At 53.4% G+C, this 17,327-nt stretch overlaps 3 protein-coding genes across 3 annotated transcripts; 2 read left to right on the forward strand and 1 right to left on the reverse strand.

Moving 5' to 3' along the window:
• Positions 1–1,581: 1,581 nt before the first annotated feature.
• Positions 1,582–2,623, forward strand: BZA05DRAFT_411981 (uncharacterized protein). Its single transcript, XM_051485049.1, has one exon. It carries the CDS (start codon positions 1,785–1,787, stop codon positions 2,538–2,540), a length of 756 nt encoding a protein of 251 aa, XP_051335174.1. The 5' UTR covers positions 1,582–1,784; the 3' UTR covers positions 2,541–2,623.
• Positions 2,624–8,292: 5,669 nt separating this feature from the next.
• BZA05DRAFT_411986 (uncharacterized protein) lies at positions 8,293–9,003 on the reverse strand. Its single transcript, XM_051485050.1, has one exon. The coding sequence runs from the start codon at positions 8,657–8,659 to the stop codon at positions 8,417–8,419; it is 243 nt and encodes an 80-aa protein (XP_051335175.1). The 5' UTR covers positions 8,660–9,003; the 3' UTR covers positions 8,293–8,416.
• A 2,182-nt stretch (positions 9,004–11,185) lies between these two features.
• Positions 11,186–13,311, forward strand: BZA05DRAFT_344241 (extracellular elastinolytic metallo proteinase precursor; the record flags this gene model as incomplete). Its single annotated transcript, XM_051481116.1, has 4 exons — positions 11,186–11,755; positions 11,815–11,984; positions 12,048–12,574; positions 12,635–13,311. 4 exons carry the CDS (start codon positions 11,186–11,188, stop codon positions 13,309–13,311), a joined length of 1,944 nt encoding a protein of 647 aa, XP_051335176.1.
• Between the last annotated feature and the right edge of the window lie 4,016 nt (positions 13,312–17,327).

Here is a 17,327-nt window from a genome sequence, read left to right on the forward strand (position 1 = left end):
TCTCCTGACTCGGACGCTGCTACGGAATCGGGATAAGTTGATTTTGGTTTTTTCTTTCGCCATTGACTTTTCGGCGTGCCTTCGTAAGGCGCGTTCGAGACAACGCTGTCTCGGAATCGACACTATTCGGGCAACGATAACAACGACAAACTGCCACACGGATCAGGGGCCGAATGAGGATTGGGCTTGCAGCGGAAGGCTGTGGGCACTGGGCGGCTTGCTCAACGTTGAACTTGTTCTGCAAGCAGGCTGTGTGGGAGGCTCGCCCAGTGTCCTCTACGGAAGGCTGTGGGGGCTTGCTCGGCTTTCTGTCTATACCTTACTGCCCATGCAGAGGCCGCACAACGTTCTTGGCTTGCAAGTTGCCAGGTTGGCAGATTCTTGCGGTGCTTGTGTGGCTTCGGAATGATTGTCAGGGGATTTCGCAGAAGGCTGGATCATTCGATCGACAAGTGGAATACTAGGTATCTGCGAATACCACACTCGGCTCCCGCTACTCCTACCAAGTATATACCGACTATTTCACCTACGGCACCAGTACTCCGTCGCCTGTCCCCGCCGGCTGCGAATGAGAACATCGCGATTTGGGCGACTCAGCACCTTTCGCCTTCAATTCTGGAGAAGCATCGTACATACCGGTAACGTATGTACTCGGTTTGCGCGTTCGCAAGCCCATTGACGTTCAACTATGCCTCCCCGCATGTCCTACATGTAAGCCAACTCAACAGCGTTCGGGCCCTTTCACGTCCAGTTAGCCAGCGTGTTCCGTTCGGAGCTGAACATCTCTCTAGTTCAGGCACCAAAGCTAACTAAGCACTCGTTCCTAGTCCCTAGTCCTGTCGATCTCTTAAAGCCGGCAACGTTGGCAGCTAGGCAAACGAAAGTGACGTATATACAGATCAGGAAGTGCAGGCAAACGGGACAGCCATTCAGACCAGTCGATAGCCGACGAGGCCAATGGTCGTCGGTACATATCATAGCATATGATGTACCGCCGCACTCCAGGTGATCACCGGCGCCAATGCGGGTGATTTGTTGGGTGAATCAGTGCCGCTAAACCCATCGTGGGCTACCCTCCCGAGACATCACTAGCGCCGTTTGGCTGGTGACCGAGATCACCTGGGTGACGATTCGTGATGGAAGTCGGGAATGGGCGGAGGGAGTCTGGCTGGAAGCTTTTGGATGGTGGTGGTGGTGGTGACGAAGATGCTCCAGAAGATACTACCTGCAATTCAGTGACTGTCCCCGGAGGCTACAGATAGTGCCGGACACTTGTCTCCGTTCCCTCAGCTGGCTCGTGAGAAATGGAGGCGCGGAAAATTAACTATAGCTTCACTTCACGATACGTGGATGCCGATCACCTACCAACACCACAAGGGGGGAGTGAATCTACACGTCAGACATCCCATCGGCAGGGGAGGCATAATCGGCAGCACGCGGTGTGGGAATCGTTCTTGACCTCCTGAGACACTCCCCCGGTGCATCCTAGTCAATGTCCTCCCGGCCGTGCAGCGACTTTCAGCTCCGCCCAACACTCCCGGCGCCCTCCGATCGTAGTGTTCCCTCTAGGGGGATTCGATACTTGCTGTGATATCCAAAGACTGAAAATCAAGAGAGCCAGAAGTCCGATAAATACCCCCCCTCCGCCGCCGTCAATTACAATCTTCATCCCAACAGCATCTTCTCATCTCACACTCACAACCACATCCACTCTTCACTCTCCACTCTTCAAACAACTCCTTCTCTCTTCTACCATCCCCAAACAAACAATTCCAACTCTCAAAATGGTTTCCATCAAGTCCCTCATCGTCTTCACCTTCGCCGCCTTCGCTGTGGCCTCGCCCATCCTCAACGGCGGCGCCGCTGGTATCCAGTCCCGCGACATCATCGAGGACACGATCCAGAAATCCGGCAACAAGAACGACTTTGTCAGCCCCAAGTCCAAGCAGGATGACACCGTGAACGCGCCCACCAACGCCATGAACTGCGGCAATAACCACAAGATCTCCTGCTGCAACACCCAGGACATGTCCAAGTCCGATGTCACTAGCCTTCTCAACCTCGACCTTAAGCAGCTCATTGAGGTCTCCAAGTGCGCTCCTATCGCCAAGAACATTCCCATCGCTGGAACTGGCATCGGTGGAACCGTCAATGGTGAGTTTCCTCTTGTCCCCTTACTTTCAACGGACCAACTGACCGATCTGTTACCAGCCCTTAGCGGAAACTCTAAGGACACCATGTGCGAGACCGGCCCGGTCGTCTGCTGCCCTGTCGGAAGCGGCAACGTAAGTACCCCCCATTCTCGTCCCGCACCACGAGCAGATACTAACCTACCTAATAGAACCAGCAAAACGGCATCGTCAACATCGGCCAGACCAACGTCGCCAACTGCGTGGTCGTCCAGCGTGCGCTCTAGGTCTAAGCTCAACAGCCTCGACCACACTACGAGTAGTAGGGGATTGAACCGGGATTTAATGGGGGGATTGGGATTGGGATTGGGATTGGGATTTCTTAACTTTCCTTTGTCTCCGTTTGAGTGAAGGCTCGGGGAACGCTTAATGTTTAACGCTTGTGTTTGGATACATGCTTTACGAGAATGATAGTTGCTTATTTTAAACCCTACAAAAAACTTGAGTGCCTGCTGTGATCCTATCTGACAATCGTTCGGAGTTCCGCGCTTCGAACTTCGATGAAGAAGAAGGAGTAGAGTGGTTTGGCTGGAGATCCATCCATCCGAATCCGATCAAAGAGCTCGGCCATTCCTTTCCCTTCCGCCATCTATCTCATCTCCCCATTGACAAGCCATCCAGAGCTCGCCGAAAACCGCCGATCAGACCAACCACATCTTCGGCCAGACCTCGAAACCCTAGCCATCCCATCTCGTTCGGACCCGCATAGTAATAATAGACGGAGCGAGTATTCTAGCACATCACAGAGTATACCTTTGGCGGCCAGCCGCCAAACGTAGAGGTATGAATCATGATAGGTACACAGACCTGCCAACAGTGCACAGTACAAACTGTTTCGAAAATTTGTTAAAACTGCAGTGAACCGGTTATGGAAGGGGGGGCCCAAACCGAACTGCGTACCGAATTAGAACTGGTTTGAATATCCAGTTTGATCTGGTGACCGGTCAAACTGAATAACTGAATATGTAATGGTACATCGTGTAAAGGCGTCTATCGCGAGCAGGGTTACTTACAAGCCCATATTAGTCCCGATCATGAAAAGCACTCGGACACGATCGAACTGAGTACCGCCGGTATCGCAAGAATTCGTTTCGACTCCGACCGCTTTCCGCAGTGGGACCATTCTTTCCAGAGAGGTATTTGATGGAGCATGGAGTATTGGGGGCCACGATGCTCCATAGCCGCCGCCGTGGTTGACAACTATATATGAACTATGGACACGGGAAGCAGCCGTGGATTGACTCGTCACGCACGCATCCTAATATTCCGTACGGGCACCTTTAGAGGCCATTACCATCGTGTTTTTTCGTGTATTTCGTGTATTTAAGGAACACTAGATTGACCACAGCAACGACTGGGTCGGATCAACGATGGATTTGCCTACCTATAGTGCGATACATCTGCCGTGATACCGCGATGTGTATTACGAATGGTTTCTCCACAGAGCTTTCTTGAATACTGTCCACCAATCGTATTATGCATCTACGGAAAGTGGTAGACTATCGGCCAAAATTTAAGTTACGTGCCTATTTGGGCGACATACGTGCACGTGGACGTGCTCTTCAGCCTTGGAGTTGTGATTGAGTCTGTCACCCAAACCCCTGTAGAGGGGAGAGCACGGTAATTTAGCAACATCAGGATTGATCGACACGGTATATATAGGTAGGTCACCGCAGTCGAGTAAGAAGCCGATGTCGTTCTCTCGTACAGCGGCTAGAGCAACAACATTTGGCCAATGGCGCATGCATCTCACTCATGCATGGCTAGGAGGAAAGACCTTTGCTCTGAAAGGAAGAAGACCTCCGCGTATAAAGTGGGGGGATAGTAAACCACGTTATACGCGTATAACTTGGGGCGGTAGACCAAGTTATACCTTCTTTGGTTTTTTATTTGCTCGTCCGAAACCGTCTGTAGCCGGGTTTCGGAGGCATGGGCCTTGGCCATCATGCGTGCCTCTCACACACGCATGGCCAGGAGGAAAGACCTTTGCCCTCTCACAGCAAAAGGAAGAAAGCCTCCGCGTATAACCTGGGTGGGTAGTAGACCAAGTTATACTTTCTTTGTTTTTTTCTTCCTCATCCACACGAAACCGTCTGTCACCCGGTTTCGGAGAGGCCATCCCCCGGGAGCAAGTCGGCTCTCACCCGACTTGGACTCCCGGAGGAAGGGGGAAAGAACTTTGCCGGCAGCAGAAGAGAGAACGCCGTCCTTAGACCTTTTCTGCTCAGCCTCGAGGGTTGGATCCGTCTATTGTCGCTGCAACCGTCTACTTTGTAGACCGGCGGTCGCACAGATCCCTCAGTTCCTCGCTGCTACGGCTGAGCAAGATTGCTCTGTAGGGTTATCCTGGAAGTGAAAAGTAGGGGAGAGAGAGAAGGACTTACCTCGAGGTTTGATCTTGAGATCAGGTGAAAGGAAGGAAGGAAGGGGGAGGGAATAGTTGACGAAGAAAGGAAGCTGAGATAGTTGTAAAGAGAAGGAGAGAAGGAGGAGCAGAAAGGGGGGGTTTTATAGGTGATTTAGGAGCCGCCAGGTTCCAAGCTGGTTTTCGCCGCCGCCAGACGGCTAGTCCCCACCAAAACTTGCTCATCACTTGGAACGAGCGAGCAAACGTGACGCCAATCGTCGCAGACGGGGTGGAAGTGCCGCGATACCGCTAGACCCCACAAAAACGTACTCATCCGATGTAGCGAATGAGCAAAAGTGAGGAGCCACGGGGTCGAAGTCCCCTCGCACGCCGAATTAGAGTTTAGTAGTCACTATCACAGGCTGGTATTGCTACCGCCGGCACGCCTTGTCCTCCTATGCCGTCCTACAGAATTGTCAGGCCTTCATGGCTGGAATTGACAATGACTCGTCCTAAAAGTTGGCGTTAGTTGCTAGCTGCGGTTCGATCCGCCGTTGCAACGTTTGCCGAGGTGGGTCATCGTTCCGAGTTCCGCGCTGGTCCTCGGCCAGCTCCCCCACCGGTTCTAGGACGGGTGGTCTTGATTGCTCGACCGATCTGGTCCCACTGTGTCCCCAACGTGGCCGCATAGAAACTGAGTCTCGGCATTCCGAGTCCAGCGGCGAAGCAACAGTTTTGCAATCATGAGTTATCACTCTCTAAAAACCGAGGGATGCATAAGTATTGTCTGCTGGAGCGAAATTAATATACCTAGTACCGGCTGATCCCAATCCGGACACGAGCTTGGGCCAGCAACGCCATCTCACGCGGCGAGTGATAACTCAACCCGGCAATAGACTGGGAGAGGGTGAGAGCCAGGGCGAGAAACAGAAAGAAAATACGAGACGATCGAGGAGACGGATCGGAGGACGTAGAGAATGGTAACTACGGGTGTCGAATAGGTAGACTGTCAACCCCCCATCTCAGGTCTTTCTTCTGTGTGTGCTCCCTTCCTCGTCCCACGCCTGTCGGCCTGGAGTTGGCAAAGAGCCCTCGTAAAAGTTAAAACCACCACCACTCAAACACCCGTTTACTCGCCAATGCCTCTCCAGACAGGGAAGCGGGTTGACAGAAGGGGAGCACAAAAGGAGAGAGGGGATTTAGAAGTTAATTATCTCTGTCGTTCTATCCATATATTTCAACACACCCCATCGACCCAAACCCCCCCCCCGAAGGCTGAACAAGATTAGAAACGAGTGACGCAATATGCGTCAACACAGCCGAGCGGCGAGCGAACAAGTATCGCAACAACCCCAAGGCATGATGAGTAAGATATATAGAGCGACATAGGCTAAGGATGGAAGGCAGATGTCAATAAATGTTATGCCTCTGAATATTCTGTTTCTTCTACATAAACCACCCATGTTGCCTGTTCTACTCCTCATTTTTCCGCTTCTTATCCTTCTTCCAATCCTTCTCCTGCTTCTAGTTCTTCAACTTCTTCAGCTTTTTCAACTTCTCCTTCTCCTCCTCGCACGTTCCTCCTTCCTCCTTCCGCACCGCCCGCGGCCCAACAGTAGCGCTAAATCTCCAACAGAAACCAACAGAAGCCACCGTCACAGCGAATAATAACCCCGCTCGCACGGCAGCGCCCGCAGGCACCGCTGGTGCGTTGCCGCGAGCGGCAACGGCAGAAACATTCTGCGATTAGTTTCCGCCCTCCACGGGCGCAATGTGTGAGCGGAGCTCTTGATGATCGGCTGCAGACCCGTGGATAGGTCCAAAAAAAAAGCTGCTAGACTCCGGGTCTGTAGAGGAAGTTAGTTAGTGTCTAGCTCTCGAGCTGGCAGCCTGGCAGCAGCCTGCCCGCGCCACAGGGGTAAGACTGAGGCAAGAGAAGATGGGAACGTACCTGAGTCCAGCGGAAGGTCTCCATTGTTTCTTTGTTCCACCATTAGGGTCGCTGTGGTTGACGGTAGTGACTGGCGTCGCAACCGCCTATCGGTGCCGCACGAGGCGGCGAATCATCACTTATGCCAATCTATGCAGCTTTAGAAATGGTTCGTCAACGGGAAGGAATCAAGACGGAAACAATTACGTGGCATACTATCTGAGTAGTTCCGAAAGCCGCCAAGGAAGGGAAAGTGAAGGTGCCTCGAGGCTTATGTGGTGGATTAACACCACTAGGCCATCGAATGTGGGCGTAGAAAGTAAGGTGAGTAATAAGACTTTCGCACCGAGGCGTGATGTGGATGATGAAGTTGTTGTTGCGAAGGAGAGAGGAAGAAGATGAAGGAGATGAAGGAGAGGGAGGAGAGGAGGGAGTGGTTACGGTGGGTTTTGTGGGGTCGGCAGAAGTTCAATCCCATTCTAGGTCTAGGGCACGCAGTCGCTAGCGGGGTTGCACGAGGCTCACGTGCCGCTTGATTGTATCACACGGGTTGCCAGGAGCTCCGTGGCTAAGGCTGGCGCATACCACTGTATATGCAGCGGTATGCTGTAACCTGAATCTATAAATTCTAGCATATTTCTACGAATTGAAATTTGAAACCCTGCTGCCCGCCGCCACCAATGATGATCAGACTGTCGATACAATCGCCGCCAACATGGAACGACGCCCAACGAACACCGCCACAGATTACTGTCGAACTGTCGAAAATACCTTACCTACCCCCCGCCAGCACAACTCCAAATTTCGATCGACTACTGGTGATTGAGGATCCTGACTGATTACCGGCTGACCGACTACTGGCTGATCGACTCTGACCGATTACCAGTGTTTGGGGAATTCTGGCCCTGGGCTATTGCGGTGCAAGTTGTACTGGCTTGCGGGTCTGGATGGATGTCAACGGATTGTGACTGGTGAGGGAGAGGAAAAAAGAAAAGATGTAGTGGGTGAGGTAGTGGTGGTAGTGGTGCTTGCTGCATCCCCCTCCCCCGGCGCTCGCAAGCCTGTCTACTCGCCAACGCCTCCCCAGAGTCCAGACTGGGAAGCGGGTCGACAGAAGGAGAGCACACAAGGAGAGAGAGAATGTAGAGGCTGGTGGTCTATTCTGTAGATTATGAGAGAGAAAGAAGACGAAGACGAAGAAGAAGTAGACGACGGAGAGAGCAGGCGACTCGCTGGCCTGCCAACGTTGATGCCCACTATATACTAACTACATCCGGTGCCTCCCGCTGACAAATCCTCTAGGCTCCCTCTCCCTCCTCTCGCCGACAGGTTCTACATCGCTCGCCACAGTGGGTTTGCGTGGTGGCGGGTTTGCTTGGCGGTGGGGTTGAAACGTCGAACAATACTATGGCATTATAGACGTTTGCCGTCCTTTAATCTTCCATGCTCCACTGCCGTCTCATGCAACGATGCTTAACCAAAAAAATCGCCGAACCGGGGCTCGAACCGCAGTCCCCAAACAAAAACCAAAAACCTTAACCACCCCCGGTGGCCCGTGGGGCGGCTTAGAAATCCCGATAGCTGGACCGATGTCCATGCTAACTCCGCCGGGTGCGTGACTACTCGGCCACGCAGGGGTTTTTTCCGTGCTGGAAATATGAATTCAAAAATCATAAAGTGGTGGGTGCCCCGCGCCTGACACGCCCGCCCGCCGTGATGGACAGGAACAACGACGAAGTGTCACGGCCAGGTGCTTAACTTTACTTGCACGTTTTACGATGTATTCACTAAGAGATGCGCTTTTACTAACCTGACCGGCGCACATGCCTCTATGAAACGTCTCCACCGCATTCATTGGCTCTATAGTAGCACATTTTCACTTATCTACCAACACGACTATGTACTCTATGTGTAAGTCTATGCTCGGATGCACGACACAGAGGTACTCGGCTACGGTATACACGTGCCCGTCGTGTGGCAGTATCGGGATTCCACACAAACAACAGGATGAATATTGCGAGTGATGCGGTATGCATATGCTGAGAGATTCTGCGAATGGCCGTCCGCAGCTCCAGCTACTACGATCGGGGAATGGCCGAGCGGGATTCTAACCTCCCTTGTGGCTACACGGTCAACAGTATGTGCGCCCAGAACCGCGGGAGAAAACAATAAAAGGTTTACTACAGTCGACATCTTCTCACGGCTGATGTCCACTTATGACTCGTGAGGAGTAGTTAAGTATGTGGGTACATACTGGCCCTGTCAACCACGGGTGGACACATACCTATGCCCTGTCTCTGTTAAACGAAACATGATGCATCGAGCTACAGTTCTCGTGAATAGTCATGGTCTGTCGATATCCGAGATCCCCGAGTATGTAGAGATAGGGGGCATACCTAGAGGCTAGATACCAGTTGACTCTGGCTCTGGCTAGCTACCTAGAGCTATCTCAGAGCTCGCGGGAGAACGTAGAAGAAGCCCATTACCCACCTACCGGGTCTCGTGATGCTCATACCTCGCCTTTCGTCCAAAGAGGTTTCGGACTCCGGAGTATGCCGGGCATAGGTAATACCGGGCATAGTTAATGCGGGCAGGTCTTCGATGTACCTACTCTATAACTAGCAGGTGACAATGACCGATCTCGAAAAGCGCGAGCGTCCGGGCCCCGGCTGTAATCCATAGCGCAGCGGCGCGAATCTGGGGAAGTCACAGCTGCAGGGGAGCTTCACTCCGATTCGAAAGGGCAACTGAATGGAGAAGTTAGAACTGATCGCCTAGCAATGCCGACGCGCGGGGCGGTTGTACCCGACTGTACGTACTAGCCGCCGATATGGTAGGCCGCTGATAGGTAGCCGGTAGCTCAGCGGCTGCACTCATGTGAGCGTATTCCAAGGGGGAGGAGGAGAGGGGAATGGTATCATGCGCCTAAAAATGGTCTCCGGGGTCCTGATAGGACTGAGTTGCGCTAGGTATCCTGCGGTATGATCCTGCGGTATGATCCTGCGGTATCCTGCGGTATCCTGCGGTATCCTGCGGTATCCTGCGGGAGCGCCCGGACTCGCACTGCAACGGCCATGCAGGCCGGTGGGTTCCTGCTTTAGGGGGTTCGCGGAACTCGGCCATGCTGCTGAAGAGTCAAGACAGCTAGGTAGGAGAATATCAACCTTATTCTTGGTGGGGGGCACATGTCCAACTGCAACTGCTCAGCTGCAGGCACCGGCCGCCGACCAACGGCCTTGCATAGTGCGGGGGGTGGGGCAGCGATGTCTCCTAGCATGTACTAGGTGTCTATCCGTCGAGCAGCAGCTACGGGGCCAGTGACATGTGCCATTCCTCCGGCCTCGGACAGCAGTTGGCGCCAGCGATGCAATGACATCGTCTTGCCGGATAATATCAAGCTGCCGGCTAGCTGTGGATACCACAATGGATAGATAGGCTAGAATGTCGGCGCCTCCCAGCGCACAACGCAAATGACCGACCCGCGTGTCACCTGGAAACACGAGCAGTGCATCTCCACATGTGCATGTCCCTTCCCCCTGGCCTTAGGTGATCACCGAGAACCCCTATCAAGTCCATCCAGTCCATCCATCCGTCGCCTCGAAGTTCGAATGCGAGATTGCCGGTTCACCAGGTACGTCGGGCTCGTTCATTACCGCTCATCCAGTCATCTGGACGAAGCCGCCGGTTACACGAAGAATGTCGCCGCCGGGTGGAAGAACGTTCGCATCAGCTGGGAAAGGCGGCCGGATCATTCGAGCCAATCTGCACGTTGACACCTCCCTATTCCAGGGGTTGCCGCCGGATGCACGCAAGGATTGGCACGATTGGCCCTCAAGGAACTTCCCGCCGATCTGCCCCTGCCACATGCTCGCGGGGGTGGATTGCGGCGATATGTCTATGCGGATAGACAGTCTATTCCCATGCACTCTGTTCCTATCCACTCCATTCCCATGCACTCTGTCCCTATCCACTCCATTCCCCTGCACTCTGTTCCTATCCACTCCATTCCCCTGCACTCTGTTCCCATGCACTGTGTTCCTACGTCTGCACTCTGCAGGTATGTGCTCTACAGGAGATACGCCCTACTGCGCTGCGGGGAGTCGCCTAACTTTCCTCTTGTGTATCCGACTTCGATGATCCTGGGATTTGCGCTGGAGCGGGTAGCTGCCTGGAGGCGTCCTGCCCTTCGGAGCCGCGCCTTCACCTCCACCACTCTCCCCCTCTCTCCCCGCAAAGAAATTATGCCGATACAGGTAGCCAAACGTTTTCCTCCGCTTCATGATGTCTCCTAACTCGGGATTAGATCTGTATCATATGCATCTTTACGGCCTAGTTCGGGGCCGGCGGGCGCGGCATCGATTGGAGCTTCCTCCTCGTCGGCTGCTGGTCCATCCGCATAACGGATGCTGTCGAGCATAACGTTGAACCCCCGAAATTCGGTATAGTCTGCTCGTGTAGTGCACGGGAAAACGATATCCTCCTGTCAGCGAGCTGTGCCTTCCCCGATTGGGGACCCTTTCGATCCCTCCCCCGCTGTCATTCTGTTAGGGACCCTTTCGATCCCTCCCCCGCTATCATTCTATTAGGGACTCGCGCCCGTGAGCCTGCCTCGCCATCGAGAAACGAGTTGAATCTGCCATTTAAACATCAGAAGCCCCGCTCATCCATGGGCACCACTCCTCACCCAAACCCACCCCAGGGCCTCCACTCTCGTTCAAGATGCGCTTCTCCACCGCATTCTCTCTCGTTTGCCTCGCCGTCAGCGTCTCTGCCCATGCCGAGCGCAAGTCGTACGCCATTCCCGAGACGCAACATGGTGTCTACCTCAACTCGCAGCAGCACGAGCGAGCACGCCGGCTGCGTCCTCGTGCCGACGGCGACGCAGCTTCCGGCCCAGAGGAGATCGCGCTGCAACACCTCAAGGAGATTGCTCCCGGTGCTGAGGTCCGCCTCCGGCCGGATCAGTACACCGACGAGGACACCGGAGTCTGGCACGGCTACTACACGCAGACCCTAAACGGCCTCGACATAGAGAACGCCCAGGCTAACGTCAACGTCAATAAGGACGGGACTATCCTCTCCAGTGGCTCCAGTCTGCTGAAGGGCAAGGTGGACGCTCCGCCAATCGTCAAGAGGGCGGACCTCATCGATCCTATCGAGGCGTTGAAAGGTGCCATCGCCAAGTTGGGATACCCGCTCAACGTTGAGAATGCCGAGGCTGTTCCTGAGCAGTCCTTGACTGGCAATGGACAGGCGTACGTGCTCGTCGGTGTCGAGGGAGTTCAAGAAGTAAGTTGCAACTTCCGCGGTCTGCATCACACCCGATACTGATGGACGTCAATCTGCAGGAGCCTAGGGCGGACCTGGTCTACTACGCAACCGGTACCGGTGTCAAGATTGCATGGCGCCTGGAGACCGATCTCGACGAGAGCTATATGATCACCTATATCAACGCTAAGGATGCTGCCGATGTCGTTGGTGCAATCGATTATGTCTCCGACGCCCAATACAATGTCTAGTGAGTGCCGGCGACTTGTCACCCGAAATTCGCATGATGGTGGTGGCTAACCGATGATGAAAGTCCGTTCGGTTTCAACGATCCCACGGATGGCGAGCGAGTGCTCGTCACGGATCCCGCCAACAGCAAGACCTCACCGAACGGCTGGCACACAGCCGGCGACGTCACGTACACCGACACACGCGGAAACAACGGCTGGGCGCAGGAGAACTGGGATGGAGGCAGCGACTTTGAGAACAACACCCGTCCCGACGGGGGCAAAGGGTTGGACTTTGACTTCCCTTGCAACATTTCCTCGCAGGATTCAAGATCCTACACCGACGCCGCCATCACCCAGCTGTTCTACACCTCAAACATGTTTCATGATCTCCTCGAGCTCCTGGGCTTCACCGAGGCTGCCGGTAACTTCGAAGAGGTCAACACTGGCTCCGGGGGAATCGGAGGGGACGCTGTCCAGCTCAACGCCCAGGATGGCTCCGGATTCAATAACGCAAACTTCCTGACTCGCCCCGACGGCATCAGGCCACGCATGAGGATGTACCTCTGGAACACCGCTGGAAGCATCCTCCGCGACGGAGATTTCGATGCCTGTAAGAACCCCTCCCCATCATCCGGAGATTGCGCAACACACTAACTCGGTCCGCCCACAGTGATCGTTATCCACGAATACACCCACGGACTTTCAAACCGTCTCACGGGCGGCCCATCCACGACCAGCTGTCTGACCACGCTCGAAGCCGGGGGCATGGGCGAAGGCTGGGGGGACTTCTTCGGCAACGCGATCCGGGTCAAGCCCAACGACACGCGCAGCACGGACTACGTTCTGGCGGGGTGGACGAACGGCAAAGGGATCCGGACGTACCCATACTCGACCTCGCTGCTGACCAACCCAACGCTGTACTCAACCGTCGGCACAACGGGGTTCACAGCCGTGCACTCGATCGGCAGCATCTGGGCAACCATGCTCAACGAGATCATGTGGAACCTCGAGGAGAAGCATGGGTACCAGCGCGACGCTATGCCAACGTTCAAACAGGGCTCGTCGATTCCTGTTGGCGGAAGACAGCTCGCTATGAAACTCGTCCTGGAGGGCATGAAGTTGCAGCCTTGCAGGCCTACGTTCTTGTCTGCGCGTGATGCAATCGTAGATGCGGATAAGGCCCTCACCGGCGGAGAGAATGAGTGCGAGATCTGGGCGGGCTTCGCCAAGCGCGGGCTCGGGATCAATGCCGCCGCTGAGGGGGTCACTGGGCTTCGTATCGACGACTTTACGGTGCCGGAGCAGTGCAAGAGCAACAGGAAGAGGGGAGTGCTGTTTAGAGCTTGAGAGACCGTAGTGTGCTGTTGTTTTTCGGGGTTAGGCATTCGGGCGTTTTGTTTTTTGCTTTCTTTCTTTCGCGGTAGGGATATTGCATGCATGTCTGTATGGGATTTACTTAATTTGCTACCTTGTTGGGGTTCGAAGATCAAAAGTCACCGGTCTCCTAGATCTCGGTGATCAGTGCATCGTGCCTCGTGCCAACCGCCATCCTCGGCCTCATCCTCATCCTCATCCTCATCCTCATCCCCATCCCCATCCCCATCCTCCGCGCCCCTGGCACCGCCTTTGCGCCAAAGCCTCGGTCAGGCTTCCTCCTTCTTCCCTTCTGCTTTTGGAAGTCCACGAGTCTGCTACTCGCTGATCGGAGTCCTAGGTACTACCGGTAGTATACTGACCCTCTCGCAGTCCCAATGTCCCATTCATGATTCCGCTCCAAAGATCTGCTCCACTACTTGTCATAATAGTAGGTGGTAGCAGCCTGTGGTCATGGGTGCCAACAGCCGAAGATAGCGCGGCCAAGGGCAAAAGCGCACGCTCGTATGTAGAGATTGTAAGCTTGTATGATGTAGGTATGTATGATTTAAGCTGGTCTGGAGATATTGATCATTGAAGAATCGGGGTTGGAGAAGCGCAGGCGCGGAAGTGGGGCTTGGAAGTGCGAGCTTGGAAGTGCGGGCTTGAAAGCGGGGCGACGTAGTTAGGGCGGGGTTGAGACAATATGACGGCAGGAAACTTGATACTTCGACAGAATTTGGAACTTCTGGAAGCTGGAGACTGTGGAAGCGATGGTCTCTTACACCCAGCGAGCTGGCAACACGCCTCATACACATGGGGGATATAGATCGGTAGGTACAGATAGAGTACAGTTGACCTTGGAATACCTATTGGCAGTCATCCGGAATGCGTTGCAAGAGTCAATCAACTCGCACAGTTAAAGTCATTGAACGAATGACTCTAGTCAATGAAGGAATGACTACAGTCACCGAGCAGGAATGACTCCGGTTACCCGAGCAGGAATGACTCTAGTCACCAAGCAGGAATGACTCCAGCCACCGAGCAGGAATGAATCAAGTCAATCAGCAGGAACGACTCCACTCACCGAGCAGGAATGGCTGAGTAAATCTACGAGACTCCCAGACTCCCAGTCGCCTTGGCCGCCTCCCCGTGCTCCTCGCCACTAACCGTCTAACCAATCCACCTGGCAACCCGCCCGCCATAATTCCACCCGGGTCCTCAAACGCCGCCATACAAATGTACTCGCGGAACCCATTCCATTCTGTCATTCCATTCGAAGGTTTGAGGACCCGTATTTTGACACCTTTAAATGTCTGAGTATAGTACATGTAGGTACTCTGGAGTCTAGGTACTCTAGGCACAGTACTGGCAGCCCCAGCTATTACCTACCCTTGTAAAAAAAAAGGGAGGTTTTTTTAAACGTGAGCGGTGGGTTGGGAAATGGTTGCGCGATCATTGGATTTCACAAACGGCCCCGCGGTATTGCCCAACTATTTCGCAACTATTGCATCTAGAATAACGTGAGCCACGTAAAACGATGCGGAAATAAAATGATGATAGACAGTACACCCATTTTAAATTGTAAACTCGGTAAAAAGCCAGACACTGTGTGAATTTGTCATACGTTGATTTAACGCTTAAGTAAACAGGAACTGGTGGAAATATAAAAACACAAGTTCGAGATATATCGTTGGTGCTCACTTAAGCGTTTTCTTGGCATTTTTCTACCGTTGTCGTCACGTTTCGACAATTTAAACGTTGTCTTGGCATTCTTCTACTGTTTTCCGGTGTGGGGAGCGATGAGCGAGCTGCCACGGGAGGGAGTAATAACAGGAATGACTGGGTCAATCCGCGAGATGACTCTAGGAATGACTTAGTCAGTCCGTGAAATGACAATAGTCATCGAACAGGAATGACTGAGTCAGTCCGCGAGATGACTCTAGGAGTGACTGAGTCAATCCGTGAAATGGCCCTAGGAATTACTTAGTCAATTCGTGAAATGGCTCAGGAGCTGTGGGAGGAGGTGTCGGCAACAGGAGGAGGTGAAGGACTCCTGTCGGTGGGTGAAGACCAATGTGGTTAGTAGACGGCACCAACGTTGGCGGGCATGGTGGGCATGGCGGGGTCGTATGCTCTCTTAGCCATCCGCCTCTTCTTCTTTTTCTTCTTCTTCTCCCACAACTCCTCCTCCCCCCACGTCTCCTCCTCCCCCCGCAACTCCTCCCCCCCGCAACTGCTATTCCCACCCCCAGCTATTCCCACTCCCACCTATTCCCCCCCACTGCAACTGCTATTACCCCCCTTGCCGCAACTACTTTCGCTAATAGCACTTCTCTCATATAGCTCCTACTACTGCTGCTGCTGATGGCACTTCTCTCAAGGCTCTACTCCCGCCACAGCTGCTATTCTCCCTTCTGCCGCAACTACTACTCTCGCTAATCTTCCTCTGTATTGTAGCTCCTACTCGCGCCGCAACTACTACTGCTACTCCCACTGATAGCTCATTTCTCATAGCTCCTACCCCCGCCGCAACTGCTACTCTCGTCGCAACTGCTACTCTCGGCGCAACTCTATTCTGGCCGTATATCTACCCTCGCTGATAGCTTCTCTCTCTCATAGCTTTTCTCGCCGCAAGTCTACTTTCGGCGCAACTCTATTCTCCTCTCCTACACGCACAACCCCTCCTCTCGGCGCAATACATAGTGATTACCCTTCCCTCTCCTCACTACTACATGCCCTGCTGGACCCGCCGCTGATACAGCACTGGAATCGCCTAAGAAATGCACTCTCGCTAGAAATGCCCCCTCGCTACCGTTGTTACAGTACTGGATTTGCCCTGGCATTTGCCCTCGAATTTGCCCTCGTGCTAACGTGTATACAGTACTGGCTGCGCTGTGAATATCCCCCACTCACTACTGCTGCTCGCCCGGCTGCTCACCCGGCTGGCCCCTCTGTGATCCCCCCCCACCCTCCACCTTACTGCTACTGCTACTCCAGCTGATATCTCATTACTCATATAGCTACTTCTCCCGCTGCCATTCTACTCCTGCTGATAGTTTCTCTCTTTTATAGCTAGCTTTGCTGCATCTCTACCCTCGCCGCAACTGCTATGTACTCTCCGCGCAACTCTATTCTGGCCGCAACTAGAGTCCACCCTCGCTGATAGCTTCTCTCCCAAACAGCTTTTCTAGCAACAACTTTATTCTCCATTCCCCTCGGCGCAATACATCATCTCGGCACAACACATCCACTTGGCACAACACATCCACTCAGCACAACTCATCCTCTCGGCGCAACTCCTCCTCCCACCGTAGCTCCTACTCTCGCCAATAGCTTCTCTCTCTTATAGCTTTTCTGGCCGCAACTGTATCCTCGCCGCAACCTTCCTCTCGGCGCAACCATTCGTCCCGCCGACAGCTCCTCCATCTCTCTACCACAATGGATCTAGCAAGTCGAGGGTCAGTGGCAGCAGGGCTAGCAGCAGTATGTGCCAGCCTGCTGGCCCGCTCTGGATACTGCCTGTTGGCCCCGTAGGTAGTACTATATAGTAGAATATAAATCCATATGTGCTTAGTGCTTCAAGACCAATGTGAAAATGCTGCATAAGCGAGGAAACCCGAGCCTAGTTTCAAGGCTAAGCGTCCCGATTCATCTCTGATATTCACACGTTGCACTTCCTGCTCCCAAGTTTCAACAGTTCAAATGGTTCAACAATGGTTCAATAATTCTAAGAAAACGATGCTGCAACGTTTTAATGCACTTAAACGCTTTATTTTGACTACATAGGAGAGATTTGCAACATATCGAAAAAAACTCGAAGTAATTCTTTAAATATGTCTAATTGCCGACCATTTAACTCTCTATAATCGGGATCACTTGTACTACGGCTTCCAATTTTCACCAGAAAAGCCTGTGAACTGTATGTCCACTCTCTCCGTTAAAAACTTGCAACACGTCTGTGAATCCAACACGGGATGTACAATGTTTTGAGTGGCTTCTATAGGTCA

The sequence above is a fragment of the Tricharina praecox genome (genome assembly GCF_024521635.1).
Source record: "Tricharina praecox strain CBS 144465 chromosome Unknown BZA05scaffold_38, whole genome shotgun sequence".
NCBI lineage: Eukaryota > Fungi > Ascomycota > Pezizomycetes > Pezizales > Pyronemataceae > Tricharina > Tricharina praecox.

What these genes read in the sequence shown, in the direction of transcription:
- BZA05DRAFT_411981 (XM_051485049.1), top strand. Translation starts at nt 1,785, where the DNA reads ATGGTTTCCATCAAGTCCCTCATCGTCTTCACCTTCGCCGCCTTCGCT.
- BZA05DRAFT_411986 (XM_051485050.1), bottom strand. Translation starts at nt 8,659, where the DNA reads ATGTCGACTGTAGTAAACCTTTTATTGTTTTCTCCCGCGGTTCTGGGC.